This window comes from Spea bombifrons, chromosome 4, assembly GCF_027358695.1.
Source record: "Spea bombifrons isolate aSpeBom1 chromosome 4, aSpeBom1.2.pri, whole genome shotgun sequence".
NCBI classification, from domain to species: domain Eukaryota; kingdom Metazoa; phylum Chordata; class Amphibia; order Anura; family Pelobatidae; genus Spea; species Spea bombifrons.
The window spans coordinates 47,179,912-47,196,568 of record NC_071090.1 but is presented as its reverse complement, the minus strand read 5'-3'; the positions used below and the strand labels follow the sequence as shown (position 1 = coordinate 47,196,568).

Here is a 16,657-nt window from a genome sequence, read left to right as displayed (position 1 = left end):
AAGGATCATCGTGTGCGCCTAAATGAAAATTGATGTATGGCTCAGAGCGGCATCACAATCCCCCCCTTCACAGTACTAGAAACCCTCCGGCATGAGAAGCTGAAAGACGTCAATACATACACGAGTTATTACTTCAAATCCAGATTCTTCTTGCTGGTTTATTTTTAAATCTGGAATCGCATCTCCAAGGAAGTCCGCCATTTCCTGGGGAGGTCTGCGGTGCGTCGATGGATCTGTGCCTCTTAAGGTGTCGTATAGGTAGTTTGTGACTTTGGAAAAACCTACCATAGTGGCTGTGTATGGATCCTTTTTTAATTTCTGTAAGCCAAACATCAATATACGTTAGACAACATATGTGTAAAGTTAAATAGCATGCAGTTGTTTTGAATTATTAGTGCATTTATTGTTAAAGCAGATACATTTTTACTCATCTCAGCCTTTACAATCACTCTAATGGCACTGAAAGCACATTCAAGTTAGGGCCACAAATAAACACCTAGTGACACTATATATAGAATAAAATGTATTTTATAAAATATAAAGGGCTGGACTACTTGCAGAAAACAACTGCAACTTTATTGCCGGAGCCTTTGTGGCTTGTTAAGCAGATACATCAACAACAAAGGTAATTCATTTATTAATAAAAAGCAATGTTGTTCCATGCTGCCCGTCACGCTCTAAAACATCTGGGGTGCTTTAAAGGTGTGTCACCATCACAGACTTAGCATAACTAAATTCATTAGCTAAACCCCCCTAATTAATTTTACAGATTTTTTGTTTAAAATGTTACCTTATGTAAACATTTTACTAGCATTATCTAGTCCTTCTATTTTCTCTTATCAACTATGAAGGCTGCCCAAATTAATCAACAAGGATCAGCAGCTTAACAGGAGGTGAAATATAACAGAATGGGGGGAAATCATTATAGAGATCATTGCTACATGTACAGAACAGTAAACATGTAATTTGGGGAAAAGTGACTGTAACAGGACTTGTTAATTAATGTTATATATGTTTTACACCGTGCCAGCCTGCCAGAAGATGTATCCCTCTTCTCTAGTCATGTTTTCCATGACTGTCTCCCTAGTGTCTATGCCTTTTCTGGTTGGTAGCTTCAGCAACACCTGAGTTTTATGTAGGTTATTCTTCTCTACTTTGAGTTGGAACTAGTTAGCCCCCCCACACCCCAGGTATCCAACTCTTATTGGCCGGTGATGCCTTTGGCAGTTCAATTTGCAGTCTTTTCTATGTGTATTCCATGAGATAATATTGTTTTACTACCAATAAAAAGCTCCAGTTCTTCCCCAATAAAGTGTGTGACTCAATTCGTAGGGGCTATATTTTACTGCAAGAACCGGAGCAGCTGCCCATTTGTATCCACCTTTTGTTAAGAAGAATCCAGCAACAACGCCTATTAACCCAGGTGGTCTACCTGGTTCCAGTTCCAGAGACTGATCTGCTTTAATTTATAGTTATCAGCACAAATAAGTTTTGCCCCTGAACTCATACATTGCTAAGCTCGTAAAAACTATACTCAAGGGCAGCAGACAGAGTGACAATATATGGAGCTAAATTAGAAAGCTAAAGGTCACTATGAGAAACAATATGTATGAAATAACTGGCACAACCTTCAACTGTTGCATATTAAAGATAAAACATAGGGTTGGTTATACAATAAGAGTAACTTGTATTGGGATATATTAGATTAGAACTCTCATCAGATTACACTAGTAACCTAGTAACAAACCATACCTGTTTATGGAAACATGTTGCTGAGGAGCAAAGTATGTATTACCGCCAAAATATTTATTTTGAGTGTGCGGGTAAGAAGCTCCCTTGTGCCTACATCCCAGAAGCAAAGAGCTACCTTCATAAACAGAATAGATCACATAAGCCTACACATATATTCAGCTCCATAAGAAAGGTGACAAAACGGCTGTTCACACACAGTACAGTTCTACCCGTGTACTTTAAAACTCTAAATACTAAAAAAGTGTAGCACAACAATATTCTTATTTAAATGTCATAACATCGCCTATAGGAGCAATTAAAGTTGGTTCCAACTTTACTGCAGAGACAGCACAATGCTTTTGGGCACTTCAATCTCATAAGGGAAAAGCTTTCCATTTCTGCTTCAACACTCAATCTGAAAAATCGGGACAAAACAAGTTACGGAGAAGAGAACATTAAGAGGTAATATGACAAATTTTATTAAGAAGTAAAAACCTGCTCACATTCAAGCAGACGTCCCAACGCTCCGTTTAACACAGTCCGTTGTACGCCACAACCAAACCGCAACAGTTATGTATTATTTAATGATGGGCCCTATCGTCCCTGGAAAAAAATTATATTCAGAAACTCATGAAAGTCAAGAGAAACTGTAATGACAATAACAGGCTTTTATAGAACAAGCAGATTATGTTAAAAAGGATACCCTGAAAGTATCTAGAGAGCAGTTTGATCTTAATAATCAAAATAAAGAGATATTTACAGTACTGTGCAAATTTTTTTACACAGGTTTGAAAAAATTCTGTAAGGTAAGAATGCTTTCATAAATATTATGTTAACAGTGAGTGAAGAGAAGAACTTAAAGGGTGGTCACACTGACTTGATTTAACTTTCTGAACTCCTAGGTACACTTGCACACTGTTTTTAAGGAACTCAAGGAGCAGGCTGATCCAAACACATTGGAGAACGAACCACAATTCTTCTCTGGATTTAGGAAGCCTCAGTTGCTTCTCTCACTTGATGTAATCCGAGACAGGTTTGATGATCTTGAGATCAGAGCTCTGTTGGGGTCATGCTATCACTTACAGTAACATTTTTCATGCTGCATAATAAATTTAGAGCCAATCAGATGCCTTCTTGGTGGCATTGCATTATGGATAAGTATCTGCTTGTACTTCTCAGCATTCATGAGACCATTAATTTTGATCATATCTCCAACTCCATTCCCAGAAATGCAGCCTCAAACTTGCAAGGTACCTCCACACCATGCTTCACTATTATCTACAAACACTCATTCTTGTACCTCTCTCCAGCCCTTCGGCAAGCAGACTCCCTTCCGCTACAGCCAAATATTTTAAATTTTGACTTATCGGTCCAGAGAAACAGCGGCCATTTTTCTGCACCCCAGTACCTGCATTTTCATTAATAGTCGAGTCGCTTGGACTTGTTTCTACATTGGAGTTATGGCTTTTTGGCCACAAGCCTTCCATGAAGACCACTTCTGACCTTTCAGAAAACAAACTTCTCCTGACATTAGATAAGTGTACCAGGGTCCCGATGTTTTCTGACAATGGTGAGCTGGTGGCACTGTTGGACATCTTCTGAATGCAAAGGCAAGTAAGCATGATGTGCTTCCCTGGCCGACCACTGCATTTACGGTGCTCTACATTGCCGTTTCTGTGTGCTTCTTAAAAGAGCTTGGACAGAACATCTGGAAACCCATGTCTGCTTTGAAATTTCTTCCTGTGAGACCTTGCTGATGCAGTAAAACAACCTTATGTCTTGTTGCTGTGCTCAGTCTCACCTTGGTAGTGAGTTTGGCTGTTCCTCAAGCAGTATTATTCTTCCTACACAGCTGTTTCAGTTTCAGTTAATGATTGTGTTAAGATGACCTTTTTTACATCCTTAAGTCTTAGTTTAAAAAATTTAAATAATAATGTCTTCCAGGTAACCTGGTTGTGGCACAAGGGTAACTGATTCAAATAATTTTCTTAAAAAATTCCACGAGATTTTTTAGTAAATGTAACCAATATATGTGATTGCATATACAAGTAGATTGCACATGCAGCCCATGAAGGTCACTGTAAACAAAACAGTTCAGGGTAGGCACAGAGGAAGGGGTTAAATTTCATAACCATGGTAAAGACACAACCCCTAGGTAGAAAATGCACATTTTGCACCCCACAATCTCACAATAGATCAGCTGGCAGCACGCTGGCACTTTAAATCACACACACAACAATCTGCAGAATCTTCTTCACTGTAAGAGGAATGTCAACACAGTTTACATTTAATCTTTTGGGGAGGTAAGAAAGCTCTGCTATGCTACAGAAAATACATGAGATACGTGGTTGGCAGCGAAAGGGTTCAAGGGGTAGTCTAGTGTCCCAGGGAGCCTCCTTCAAAAACAATATATATTAAAGTACTCAAAAAGTACTTTAATATAAACAATAAATATACAAAAATGGAGGCGTGCACAACCTAAAAAGCACAAAAGGCACAAAAGTTCAGATTCCCTGGTGTCAGAATAACGACTAATAAACACACAAAATAAAGCAAGAATTCAGCACATGACCAGAGAATACCATAAACATAACATAGAACTTGACAACAGATAAGAACCATTGTGTCCCAATAGTCTGTCCATTTTTTCCTAAAACTCAGACCTTAATTAAGGTCTTAGATTCAAGATAGCTTTATGCCTACCAATGCAATTTCATATTCCTTCACTGTATTACAATCTACCACTACTGATGGGAGACTGTTCCATTTATCTACCACACTCTGGTAAAACTTTTTACATTACATCTAAACCTCTGAACCTCCAGTTTTACATCATGGCCTCCTGTTTTAATATTTCGCCTCTGAAATAAACATACCTCCTGTACTGATAAATCTACGCAGACCTTTTTATCATCTGCATAAAGGGACTTAGCATTAAGGGGACCAGCTACCATATGCAATAAAACTGTATATCATGGCTGGAGAGTCTCTGTAATACAAAAACAAGCTACTATTTGTAGTTACTGTGATCAAGGTTTATGGTGTATCATAAGCAATGAGCTTATGTTATAGCGTATGGAGATTAAACAAAAAACATTACCTAGTGGTAATTGAAATACGCTTTATGTGGATAAAAAGGAGACAGCCATCTTAAGAGGCATAATTTTTAAGACAGGAGATTTATATGGTCGTTCTGCAATCTTTTGTCTCAGATCTACGTGCTTCCACAAGGTAAAAAGTCCTTTACTTGTATACCATTTATCTTCCAGTCAAGTACGCTAATTGATAAGCAAAAATAACACATTATAGCTGTTTTTTATACAGTAGACTTAGTTCAGTTATCCTAACAGCTGTGATGGTGACAGTTCCCCTTTAACTATGTAGTAAGCTAACTCATCAACTGTTGATAAACTATTGGGCATCCTTAGAAACCAGAATAACTCAAAGAAGTTTCTGTAGGATGCGTTCAGTAAATGCTTGCAGGGCAGAAAGATTCTTATTGAAGTGAGCAACTTGCAAATGTGATGTTTAAAAATACAGACCCTGCACTTACTTGTAGTAAATTATATGTTGGTTCCTCAAGAAGGTTTTCAAATGACTGGGAAAGGCTCTTGTTTTGGTTATTCACAAGAAGAACTCTACCATCCTGTTCAGATCTGAAAGAGAGTAATATGAATTAACAAAATGATCATTAGAAATAGCAAGAACACAATAATTGCAAAAAAGAAATAAAATCACATATGAAATAAAATGCACATAAATCCACATCTATAGAGGCGGTAACAAAATATATTTTGGTTCTCAAACTACAGATACAAAATTGAATACAATTCTTGATCTCATTCAGTTCTGAGCACAAGACGTAAAGGTTCGTTATTCTAGCATCTACAAGTTGCCATCAAACATGATAAATGTAAATAAGACTAAGATGATGGAGGATTAGATGACACTAGAAATGATTTAACATAAAGCCTATGTGATCATTTGTTGCAGAGCATACAGTAAATAATTGTGAATAAAGTAGAAGATGGGAAAGCTTGGGCTTTAGTACTGTGAAATCAGAGAAGGCACAGAATAACCCACTGTTTTCCATAAGACCAGAATGGTACAAGACTAGGGATGCACCGAAATGAAAATTCTAGAACCGAAACTGAAAATTCAGGATTCACTAGGCCAAAACTGAAAATGAACCCCCGCCTTAAAAAATAAAATAAAAATAACCACAATTATTAAAAGTAACACAGCAAAATATATATATTTAACAGCAATCACACTCCTATAATGCCCAGGTTTTAGCATGTACTGGTTGCCTGGGCATGATAAGAGTGTGATTGCTTGTATATATATATATATTTTTTTTTATTATTATTTTTTTTCTGTCCAAATAATAGTTTGTTTATTGATAAAAATAAACTATTTTTGAAAGCATTCTTACTTTACATGCCTGTCTAAAACATTTGCACAGTACTGTTTTATATATATATATATATATATATATATATATATATATACACACACACACACACACAAACATCAACCAATTGGTGTTGGTTACTAAAAAACTGATAAGCAAAAGTTTGTAGGACCCAGTGACAAAATTTAACCAGAAGGCACAATGTGTGTACCTAGAACCACATATTATGCAGCTCTAATATACCAATATGCACAAACTACCATATATTTGTTCAAAGTCATACAGAACCAACTACACTATAATGTGCTTATATTAAGGAGCCATGACTTTATATTTACTACTTTCTGCAACTTAATGTACTAATAAATATAGGATTAAAACTCCAAATATTGAAATCTACACTCTGTGTATGAAGTTATTACAAGTTTTTATTGGCTAATAATCCAAACTGAATTTAACAAAGAGTTTATCACACTATATAAAAACCCGTTTTGAGACACCAATGAGACAGAGAACACAAACAAAGAGGCAGAGGAACCATGTGTTGTCTGCTCTAGTGAAGAATACTATAAAGATTATTCATTTGAATTACTGCTCAAATGTAAATTAGAGTCCTGAGACTTGAGCAGAGGAGCCAGCAAAGCAATAAACAATAACAACTTCATCACAGTTGCTATGCTTCATATCTGTGTTGCTTGCTGGTAAAAATTGCTGCGGATTTGAATGTTGACGAGAAAGGAACACAGACCAACCTATACACAAAGTGCCAGGTTCTTAAACATCTTGCATATAATCTACTTAGTGCTCACCTGCAAAAATATATTCAATTCACAGCACATCACAATGTTGGAATGGCTAAACTAACAAAGCTTTATTATTATTCATCCAAGAAAGGCAAATAGACATGATAGATAACAGAAGCAGAGAAGAAAGCCCCAGTAGGCTGCCTGCATAAAACAATATGTTTATTCTGGAGCATAGCACTATTCCACCGGTCAGATATTACTCTCCTGAACCAACCGCAATCACACTGATATAATCAGCAATTGTTTTGCTAGGGGCAAAGAATGAATTTTCTTATTTCCCTTGTACCGTGACTACCTTGAGTGTTATTAAAACAGAAGATAAGATCTTTAATAAGTTTTATCTCTTCGTTCTCAACACAACAGGATGGGACAACATTATGAGGTGAGAGGAAATCAAACAAGATTTCCACGCGTAAAGCTGACAATCAGAATAAAATTTCACCTGCAGGTGGCTTCCAACACCCCTCTAAGTAACATAGTCCTGAAACTATGGTAAGACCTTCCATATGCGTTAAATATTATATTCAAGTGACACATATTAAAAAGGACATTATGCAAACAATCTAAGTGTCTTGATTGCCTTCCAAAAATGTATAATCTTTTTGACGCTATTTTTACTTTCCTTTTTGTAATTTTTAAATACACACAGGGGCAATACTTTAATGAGCGTGTATCAATAACCTTATTTTATTAATAAATATATCAAATTTCCTTCACAAAGAACATATTCCAAAATACACAATGAATACGATTCACATTATCCATTTTAATTAAGATTTCCATTAAATATTGCGTGGCCCTCCTAGCCTTTAACAAAACGCAACATAAGCGAACAGAAGAATATTTGGTGGAGCAAGAGAATGAGAGGGGGGGGAAGGGAGAGAGGACAGTGACTGCTAGATATGCAAACCTTTATATGAATAACTCTTTGAGGTCTCCAACAACAAAGTTAAACCAATTCAAGCAGAAGAGAAAATGCCGAAGGTGTTTCATGATACTTACTCACACAGCACCACATATTTTTCAAGGCATTCAAGCAGAAGTTCGCTTCCTCCTTGATGGAAGTGGAGAGCTGGAAGGACAACATCATCCTTCAAGCAGAAAACAAAATAAGACCAGCCCATGCCTGCTTTGTTTTGTTTAATTGACTTCAGGTCAGTCAGGCTGAAGAGGAATGACCACTTGCTCTGCATGTTCAAAGGACTCTGAACACCTAAAAACAAAGTGGAGACAATAAATACCAGCAGCCCCGTGCAATGAATACGTCACAAAACTTCCCAAAAGTAGAATAAATCATATGTTAATCTGAAATGGTTAATAAATCCAATTTAAAAGGCGGAATCTTAAGGTTGATTGCTGTCAGATCTTATATCTCTATTTATGACAATTTGTAGGTCTTCGAATTTCTCAAAAAATTACATCTTGAGATGCAAGACAAAGAAGTTAGGAAACAAACATAAGCATAAAAAACAACAAAACATCAATGAGTGCAAGGGGCCAAAGACCATGAAATGTATTGTTATAATAATTATTAGTATGCAGTAAGTCATGTTTTTTATGGACTGGTAAATGGCCAAAACTCCACCAACAATGCGGTGGACCATGACAAATATGCAGTCATTACAACTTTATTAATACATAAATACATATTTTTGTTTTCTCATGTTCTATTAAGATGATTCGAACAACAGTTGTGAGTACCAACAATATGAACTACCGAATACACGAAAGGAATAATGGAAGGTACTCAATACCCCTGGAAAGCCATTGTTTGTTCCACTTATATCCAAAGCGTTAACTAGCAAACAGCATCTCAGTAAAAAGATAAATATTACCTTTCACACAAAAGAATATGTTGTAATTCCAATAACCATTTCAGCAGCTAATGTGACCATAGCATTAAGTGCATGCCATCAGATTTCACTTGACTCAAATAGGATCACAGTTGATTGGCTGATTATGAAGATAGCTGTTTTTCACTTTTGTAGAGGAAGTCTCATGGAAAACAAATATTTTTCTTTAAGCATTAAATACAGTACTGTATACAGTAATGTAGTTTAGCATTGAAGAAAACTTGTGTTTATTTCATTTTTTTTCCAATAAACTTCCTTTGTCTGCAGACAGGGAGGCTACAGCAGCAACACACTGAGAGAACACGCATTTATGGGAAAGCTAAAGAAGTTCTGTTTGTTGAATCAAATAGTTTCCTCCATAAGACTTTATTACTCAGTCGCTGTGTGGGTAACAAAGACAGAGCCTTTCTATTCTTTACCACAAGGCAGTATGATAAGGAGTAAGAGTGTTTACCTAATAGAATTGGGCCAACATAATAGAACTAGAACATTTACAAATATCTAAAATGCAATAGACTTAAAACATGATATTATGTATTACTATAGTTCTTAAACTAGAACCGATTAAAATAAAAATACCACAATATGAAAAGCACCACAATATCTTTAAAAACTAATTTTAATGTGATACAAGCACTAAAAAAATAATGTTCTCCTTTGACCCTAGCAGACAACTTTGCTAAAATTGGGTGTTTAACCAATATGTGAAATACTTTGGTGATAGAAATAGGCAACATTAATGGCTTTTTATAGCTTAAGTTCAAATATGATTTTCTAACATTAGTTTGCAGCTCAAATCTTAAAAAAGCATACGAATGCACTGTTAACACCACTCATGGTCACATGCCAAGCTTGACCCAAGCCTTTTTTTTAACCTGTGCTTTGGTTTTAAACCATATCCAATTTATGAAAGTGCTTAATTGGAATTAGCCAAAGGCTCTTTTTTTGGAACGCGTTTAAAGTATTCTGAGAACAAACCCACTAAAACAGTTTTGTGATTTGGACAGCCCACTAGCCATGCGTCCATAACCTTCAATGGAAAAACCTCAGAAAATGAACACTATGTAGTTGTACAGAAGAGCTGAATTAAAACAATCTTTATTAAAGCCATCATGTCAAAGGGAGGAAACAAATAATCCTGTTTGCCAGGTGTTACTAATGTAACACAACTAAATAGCATTGATCGCAGTGGCTAACGTAGTTACCATGAGCTGTAATAATATTTAACATACACCATTTTTGGATACCAGCTCCAGGTCATAAAAACAAAACGGGTTTGGCATTTGATTAATGAATATAACCGGGATTATGCTGAGAGTTCTGTAAATGGGCGTGCTATATGTACCCAGCTTTCTCTGCCTTCCTAACTACTCCACTTTTTAGAAATGCTATGCTTTAAAAAAATATAATATCTGGATTATTAAGGGGGCACAGTTAAAAAAAAAAACAAGGATAAAGCAAAAGCAATACATTTGGGTAAGAACTATTTCTTGATACAGACCCCCGTTTGAAAATTGCTTCTTCTTGAAAGAAACTGTATTGACCATGTCCCATTCAGCTTCATAACTGTTTTGGTGTGATGTCCCATGGACACTGCCAACTGTTGGAGTTGGAGTCCACTCCACAACTGAACTTGAGTCCTATGAAATGAATTCAAAAACAAAAAGGTTAACAATTAAAGAAAAAAATTAAAGCGAAACAGGATACTACAAAACACCAGAAACCAAATGCTATTTCAATACATGTCTTTCCATTACTAATTCAGCAGGTGCTATACTTAGTAAAAATAGCCCCCCCCCCCGGTAGAAGCTATAGGAAAATATCATCCAAAGAATAGTGTGTGTGTGTGGGGGGGTATCTTGACTGCTTCATTCAATGGAACAAGTTTCAAATGGACAACACTAAAGATTAAATATATTATCAATATAGATAAAAATTATTTGAACGCATATTTGAGTTAATTTTGTATGGATTCAAAAGCATTTTACTAGCATGGCTTCCTCAGTTTTTAAAGTAAGAAAATGTGACCTCTAACTAATTTTCCATCTCACCCTGGCTGCAAATACTAAGCAGGAGTAAACTTTTGGTTCTGCAAATGCTGTGTAGCATTTCAATTGAAATGAATAGCAGAAGTCAATTGCATATATACTGTATATAAATATGCATTTTATAATAAGAAGAATTGTAGCACCAAACATACATAATGTGCTTTGTTATATAAAAAAAAATACAAAAATTATTGTATGAATCTACACAGACATTTATTGTTTTATATAGCGCCATCATTGAAAAGTACCTGCCTGTACTTCTCAGCATTGAGGAGACCATTCATTCCGACCAAATCCCCAACTCTATTTGTAGAAATGCAGCCCTTAACTTGCAAGGAACCTCCACTATGCTTCACCGTTGCCCGCAGACTCATTCTTGTACCACTTTACAGCCCATTGGCAAACAAACTGCCTTCACATTTCGTTCACAACACCTGAATGAATAGCTAAGTCTACTAGCCTTGTTTCCACATCAGAGGTTAGGCTTTTTGGCCACAAGACGATTTCTAACCAGACATTTCCGGACAGTAGACGGGTGTAGCAGAGTCTGTTTTCTGCTGGACATCTTCTGAGTCTGAAGGGAAGGAAGCATGAAGTGTCTTTCATCTTCTGCACGTTGGGTGACCACTAGGTCTATGGTGCTCAAAATTGCCAGTTTCTTTGTGCTTCTTTAAAAGAGCTTGGACAGAACATCTGGAAACCCACATATGAAATTTCTGCTGTTCTCAGTTCTCATATTGCTGTTCTCAGTTTTCTTCAGCAACCTCACCTTGTTAGTGAATTTGGCTATTCATCCTACATGGGCTGTTCAGTTAATGATCGTGTTTCACCTTCATATTCATATTAAATGGGTGATCATTAGCACCTATTTGGTATGCTTGCTTAACCACAAAATCCCTGACTTTGTGCAAGTGTAGCTAGAATTAATGCTGTTTTGAAGGAACACACAAAATCTTAATTTGATTTCGATTTTGTCAATGATGAAAATAAAATATTAACATCTATTTTTGAAAGCTTTCTTACTTTACAGCATTTTTTAAACCTGCCTAAAATGCACTGTATATTTGTTCAGGAAAAGTAGGGCTTTATTTAAACCATATCCATATATGTGAAACATTTTTTATGAATGAAAGTTACGGTTCTCTTTTTGTCTATGCAGCTCATGATCACAGGGAGAATGAGATCCATCTCCCTGATCACAAGGGTGATGGAAGTTGTATTTTCTGTGTGCTGCTGCGCAGTGAAACAAGGCTGTCATGTAGTGTGCCCCGTTGATTTATAATATATACAAAAACCTATGCATGATTGGTATTTCTGTAATCTGGAGATGCAGATGAATACATGTGGTGAGTTTCCCTGCAGTTGCATGCAATCTGAGCAAACAATTCTAAAATAATTAATGTTACGCTCCTTTTACCAGGGACTGGCAATTAGCTGCATAAGTATCCAAATGTTCCAAGTGAAACACCCTGGCTCCTCTCCAAAAATATATACTTTGTGGGCGTTTTTAGCAGCTAAACAGTCCAACAGACTTAAGCCTCACAAAATAACATTTTATGTTCAACAGGGACCGGACATGTTCCATTTTGTGCACCCCCCCCCCCCCGTTACACAAACGCTTTAAGTTTAAATGAATGTAGCTACTGTAAAACTGAGATGGTGAGAGAATCTCTTTAAAATGCCTAGAGCTATGCCACATTCCTATTTTTTTCACTGCAACTCTGATGCCGATTCCCCTCTGGAAAATTATATTTTTTTGTGTGTTTGCTACTGTACAACACAGTATATGACCATGCCTATGAAGCATGTTTTGTGCGCCAGTGAGAACAAAATAGTGTATATGGGTACTCAGCTTGCATTTCATAAATACTCAGAATGGACAGTTACATTAAAACAATAATATACACAGCCCCACCTTCACAGCACACAGAATATTTGAAGAATCCAAAGTTTCTTCCAGTCTTCTCCAATCTACAATAACGTCAGCATCCTAAAAGAAAACAAACAAACTATAGAATGGTTGTTTTTTAGGTTTGGTATGCTTCTTCTTATCTAATAGTAGCGATAATTGAGGTTTTGCAAGAATAAATGGTCCAATGAAATGACTGAACTTTACATTATTGTTAGCTGTACTTTGTACATATTGGAAATAATCTACTTTTCTAAATCCAATTTTACTCCTCCCCCGACTGTCTGTTTAAGCAAGGAAGCATACACTTGCTGAAAATATTCTGTAGCAATCCATCTGAAATCAATTAGAGCTGAGTATAGGCATCTATTGGAAGGAGTTGAATGAGAACCTAACACCAGGCAGGTATAAATTTACATGTAGCAAAATGCACTGGAGTCCAAGCAAAATTGACTCATCACGCATTTTTCAACAAAAAAAAAAAGCTAGGTCCTTTAACTTCTGAGATTATATTAGATTACACTTTGAATGTTAAAACAATGTATTTCGAGATTATTTTCATATCTTTGTTTGGCCTTCGCAATCTGTGTTAGCTTTGGTGATGAAACACTACTCATTTGCTTTAAAGGAACCTGCAACTGTCTTCTGTCAGACAGTATGCAATCTTCTTTAGCAACGGGTTCCAGGATTTAACCTTGCTGTTGCATATCCATCCCATCACAAGCTATAGCCAGCAGAACAAGCCAATACGCCTTCAAACTACAGCGAGAGGCTAGGCAGCATATAACATAGAAATACACTGCACATATTTGTTTCACGAAGACTGACAGCTGTCCAAAAACCTGCCAGATGCAACGCAAGTATCTATCAATGTCTTTGAAAGAGTAGCAAGTAGTTTCTGCCAATCTAAACATTTTGATACCTTTTCTATCACACGCAATGTCCCAGATATTAAGCTGTCTTGTGCGTCGTCTTTTCCATAAGATGAATGAATGAACACACCCTCATGTTCATAAACTACCTGTAAGGAAAGTGAAGACAAAACAGAAGAGATCAGTGTATAAAAACACAAATTAAAAAACAGAACTATATCTCAAATGTACTGCCTTTCCTGCCAATGCCTGCTAGATGCAATCAGATGTAGGTTTGTACTGGAAGATACATTTACAAGCTGAATTTCCTTACTGTTTAAGAAAGATGTTATACTACTTTACATAAGTAAACTAATGTATAACTAGAAAGAAAATATTGATTGTACTTTATAAAAGTGAACATGTTATTATAAGCAATTAATAACATCAACAATACTAATAACATTTGTCTTTTAAATATTAAGGTTTTGGGTATTCAGCCTAGGGTGTTTAACCATTAACATACCGTGTGATAGCAGAATGAAAATACAGCATAGACAGATTCCCAAGAAATCAAATGTCTTAAATAAAAAAAGATGCTATATCACCCACTCTACAGAATCCACTAACCATAATAAAAATTTTCACTAAAATTATTGCTGGGAAACACATGATCTATTAAACAATGATAGACTGTTCCCATAGAAACTGGGGGGGGGGGACTTATAAATGTTTGTGTTGTTTTTAAGTGATTCACTTTTAAAATGACAGATTTGTGGAAATTTATTAGTTTAGGATATTAGAAAGGTTTATGAGCACTGAATGACCAGAACAATGACTTCTACTAAAGTCGATCTTAGGGCTTTCATTACTTCTCATAATGTGAGCAGTTAGGGCAACACCTTTGAGAGGAATGTTACAACACAAAGAAATGTTACATGTTACAATAGACTTAAAGCCGTTTCCTAGTTTTCACGGCGATCAGAGGACTTTGGCAGTTGGCCCTGTACTCAAAGTCGTGCCTTAAGCATGGCATGCCGAGGGGATCCAGGCACGATTACTATACATGAACAGTTCACCAGAACTGTGTCCAGAAACATAATTAGTGGTTGGGCAAAACCATTATAAATAAATGACCAAATAAAACACAGACTTCTATTGTAACAAAACATTCTTAACAGTTCCTTTTTTTTAATACTTGCCATGCATAAATACTTATGCTCCTGTTTAATGTGTTTGAATGAAGCATTAGTGTTTCTAAACACAGCATTATGATCCGATATCAGACCCAAACGGCTTTACTTTCCCAATGATTTTCAATGGACAGAGCAAGCGAGTTGAGAAAAGCTTGCAAGCAGGACCCTCTTTACCTTTGAATATATGTATGGTAAGAAGCACTGTGTAAATTGTTGGTGCTATATAAACAAAAGATCATTAATAAAACAAACCAGACACAGACAATTCACAGATAAATGAGGAGGATCGCTACAGTGGGGAAGAAGCATGTAATTATAGAGCTGGGGTCAGAAAACTTTTTACATGAAGGAATATTTGTCTGAATATTGTGTAATAGCGTATACTGTCCACACCTGTCCTGTGATGTTTAAAAATGCAATGCATGTAAATCATGTGAATTCAATCGTTTCTATGACCTGTCAGTGTTCCACATGGATGTCATAACCTGTTTTGGTGTGGTATGCTCAGAGGTGCTTCTACAAAAACTTTATTTAAATTGACATATAATACGTGGTTCATTGCCTTCTAATTCAGGTTAAAAAAAGAAGGGAGGCTCAAATATGCCTATTCAATAGACTACATGTCTGTGGACATCAGCATACCGACATACATGTTACTTTCACAGTACATATTAATGACATGAACACGCTTACTACATGCATACGCATGTAAGCAGTCTGTACGCGCATCAAACAAAGTGCTAGCGACAGCCGCGGGACAGTCGCGCTTTCTAGTTCACGGAAATCCCATGGCTTCCCATTTCCGTTACCTTTCCGGTGCCAGGAGAAGCCATCTTGCCTACGAGTGTTTATGATGACGTCGCACTCTTCACGTGCCCCAACAAAACACAGCCTCCTTAACATGATGCGCATGCGCGGTGACGTCACCAAACAAGGACAGGGCGGTATCTGAGCATGTGACTAGGGAGAACTCAGAGCTTAAAACGATGGGACTTGAGTTCCGTATGAATGCTGCATCTTTCCTGCGCAGAGCAGTGATAGCGGGAACTTGGACTCTCTAATGGCACGGTCTGTCTGAGACTACTCTAATGCGAGAAGCTCCCTCAGGACGCGCCAAAATCACCCGCCGGAGAGTGTGGCGGATACAACCAGTCGGGCCACCTAGTAGTCAGCCTGATTATTTCTCTGTTGTCAGCTAAAGCGTATTAATAGGGCAGTACCAAGCACTTTAATTCTTAATGGATCTGCAATTTATAAAATTGTGAGCTTGGCTGCTCTTGGCTGTGTAAGTTCAAATTGTTGTGGTGCACAGCATGACCAAATAGCCCCCTATGTCACCCCTACATGAGTGCTTTTTATGCATTTGGGGATTTCAGTGTAGAAATAGATGCACAATGAAGGATTCCATTGTACCCCTGTCAGGTACCAGACTGACTTCTCCACGTGCAGGTATATTCTGTAGTGTAGCATGGTGCCCTGCTTTGGCCAGGTGCCTCACACACCCAGCTCTAAGACCAGCCCTATTATTATTATTATCTTTTATTTATATAGTGCCTGCAATTTACGCAGCGCTTAATACAATAAATATATTCAAGGGGTATGACAAGATGACAATTGACAGACTAAGACAAACCGGTACATTAGGTGGAGAGAGGCCTGCTCGCAAGCTTACCCTAGCCCTGTTTACCAGCTGTAAAGAGATGCGTTTTATGTGACCAATCACTGACCAGGATTCCAGCTGCTTCTGCGCTACCTAATTAATTTGGGGCTGTTACATGACTAGCCTCATTTAATTGTAGTCCTACTAAGTAGATTGAATTGAAATAGGTAGCTATGCATTTTGCAGCTG

General features: G+C 36.9%; 1 protein-coding gene across 1 annotated transcript in view; it reads right to left on the bottom strand.

Moving 5' to 3' along the window:
- TBC1D15 (TBC1 domain family member 15) overlaps positions 1 to 15,694 on the bottom strand; it is a 33,171-nt gene extending 17,477 nt beyond the window's left edge. Inside the window, exons 1-7 of the mRNA XM_053462968.1 lie at positions 15,618 to 15,694; positions 13,684 to 13,782; positions 12,768 to 12,842; positions 10,306 to 10,444; positions 7,954 to 8,164; positions 5,285 to 5,387; positions 121 to 318 (exon numbers count right to left, since the gene is read on the bottom strand). Coding sequence (XP_053318943.1) covers positions 121 to 318; positions 5,285 to 5,387; positions 7,954 to 8,164; positions 10,306 to 10,444; positions 12,768 to 12,842; positions 13,684 to 13,782; positions 15,618 to 15,641 — 849 coding nt within the window. The 5' untranslated portion in view covers positions 15,642 to 15,694. The remainder of the gene's footprint in view (positions 1 to 120; positions 319 to 5,284; positions 5,388 to 7,953; positions 8,165 to 10,305; positions 10,445 to 12,767; positions 12,843 to 13,683; positions 13,783 to 15,617) is intronic.
- Between the last annotated feature and the right edge of the window lie 963 nt (positions 15,695 to 16,657).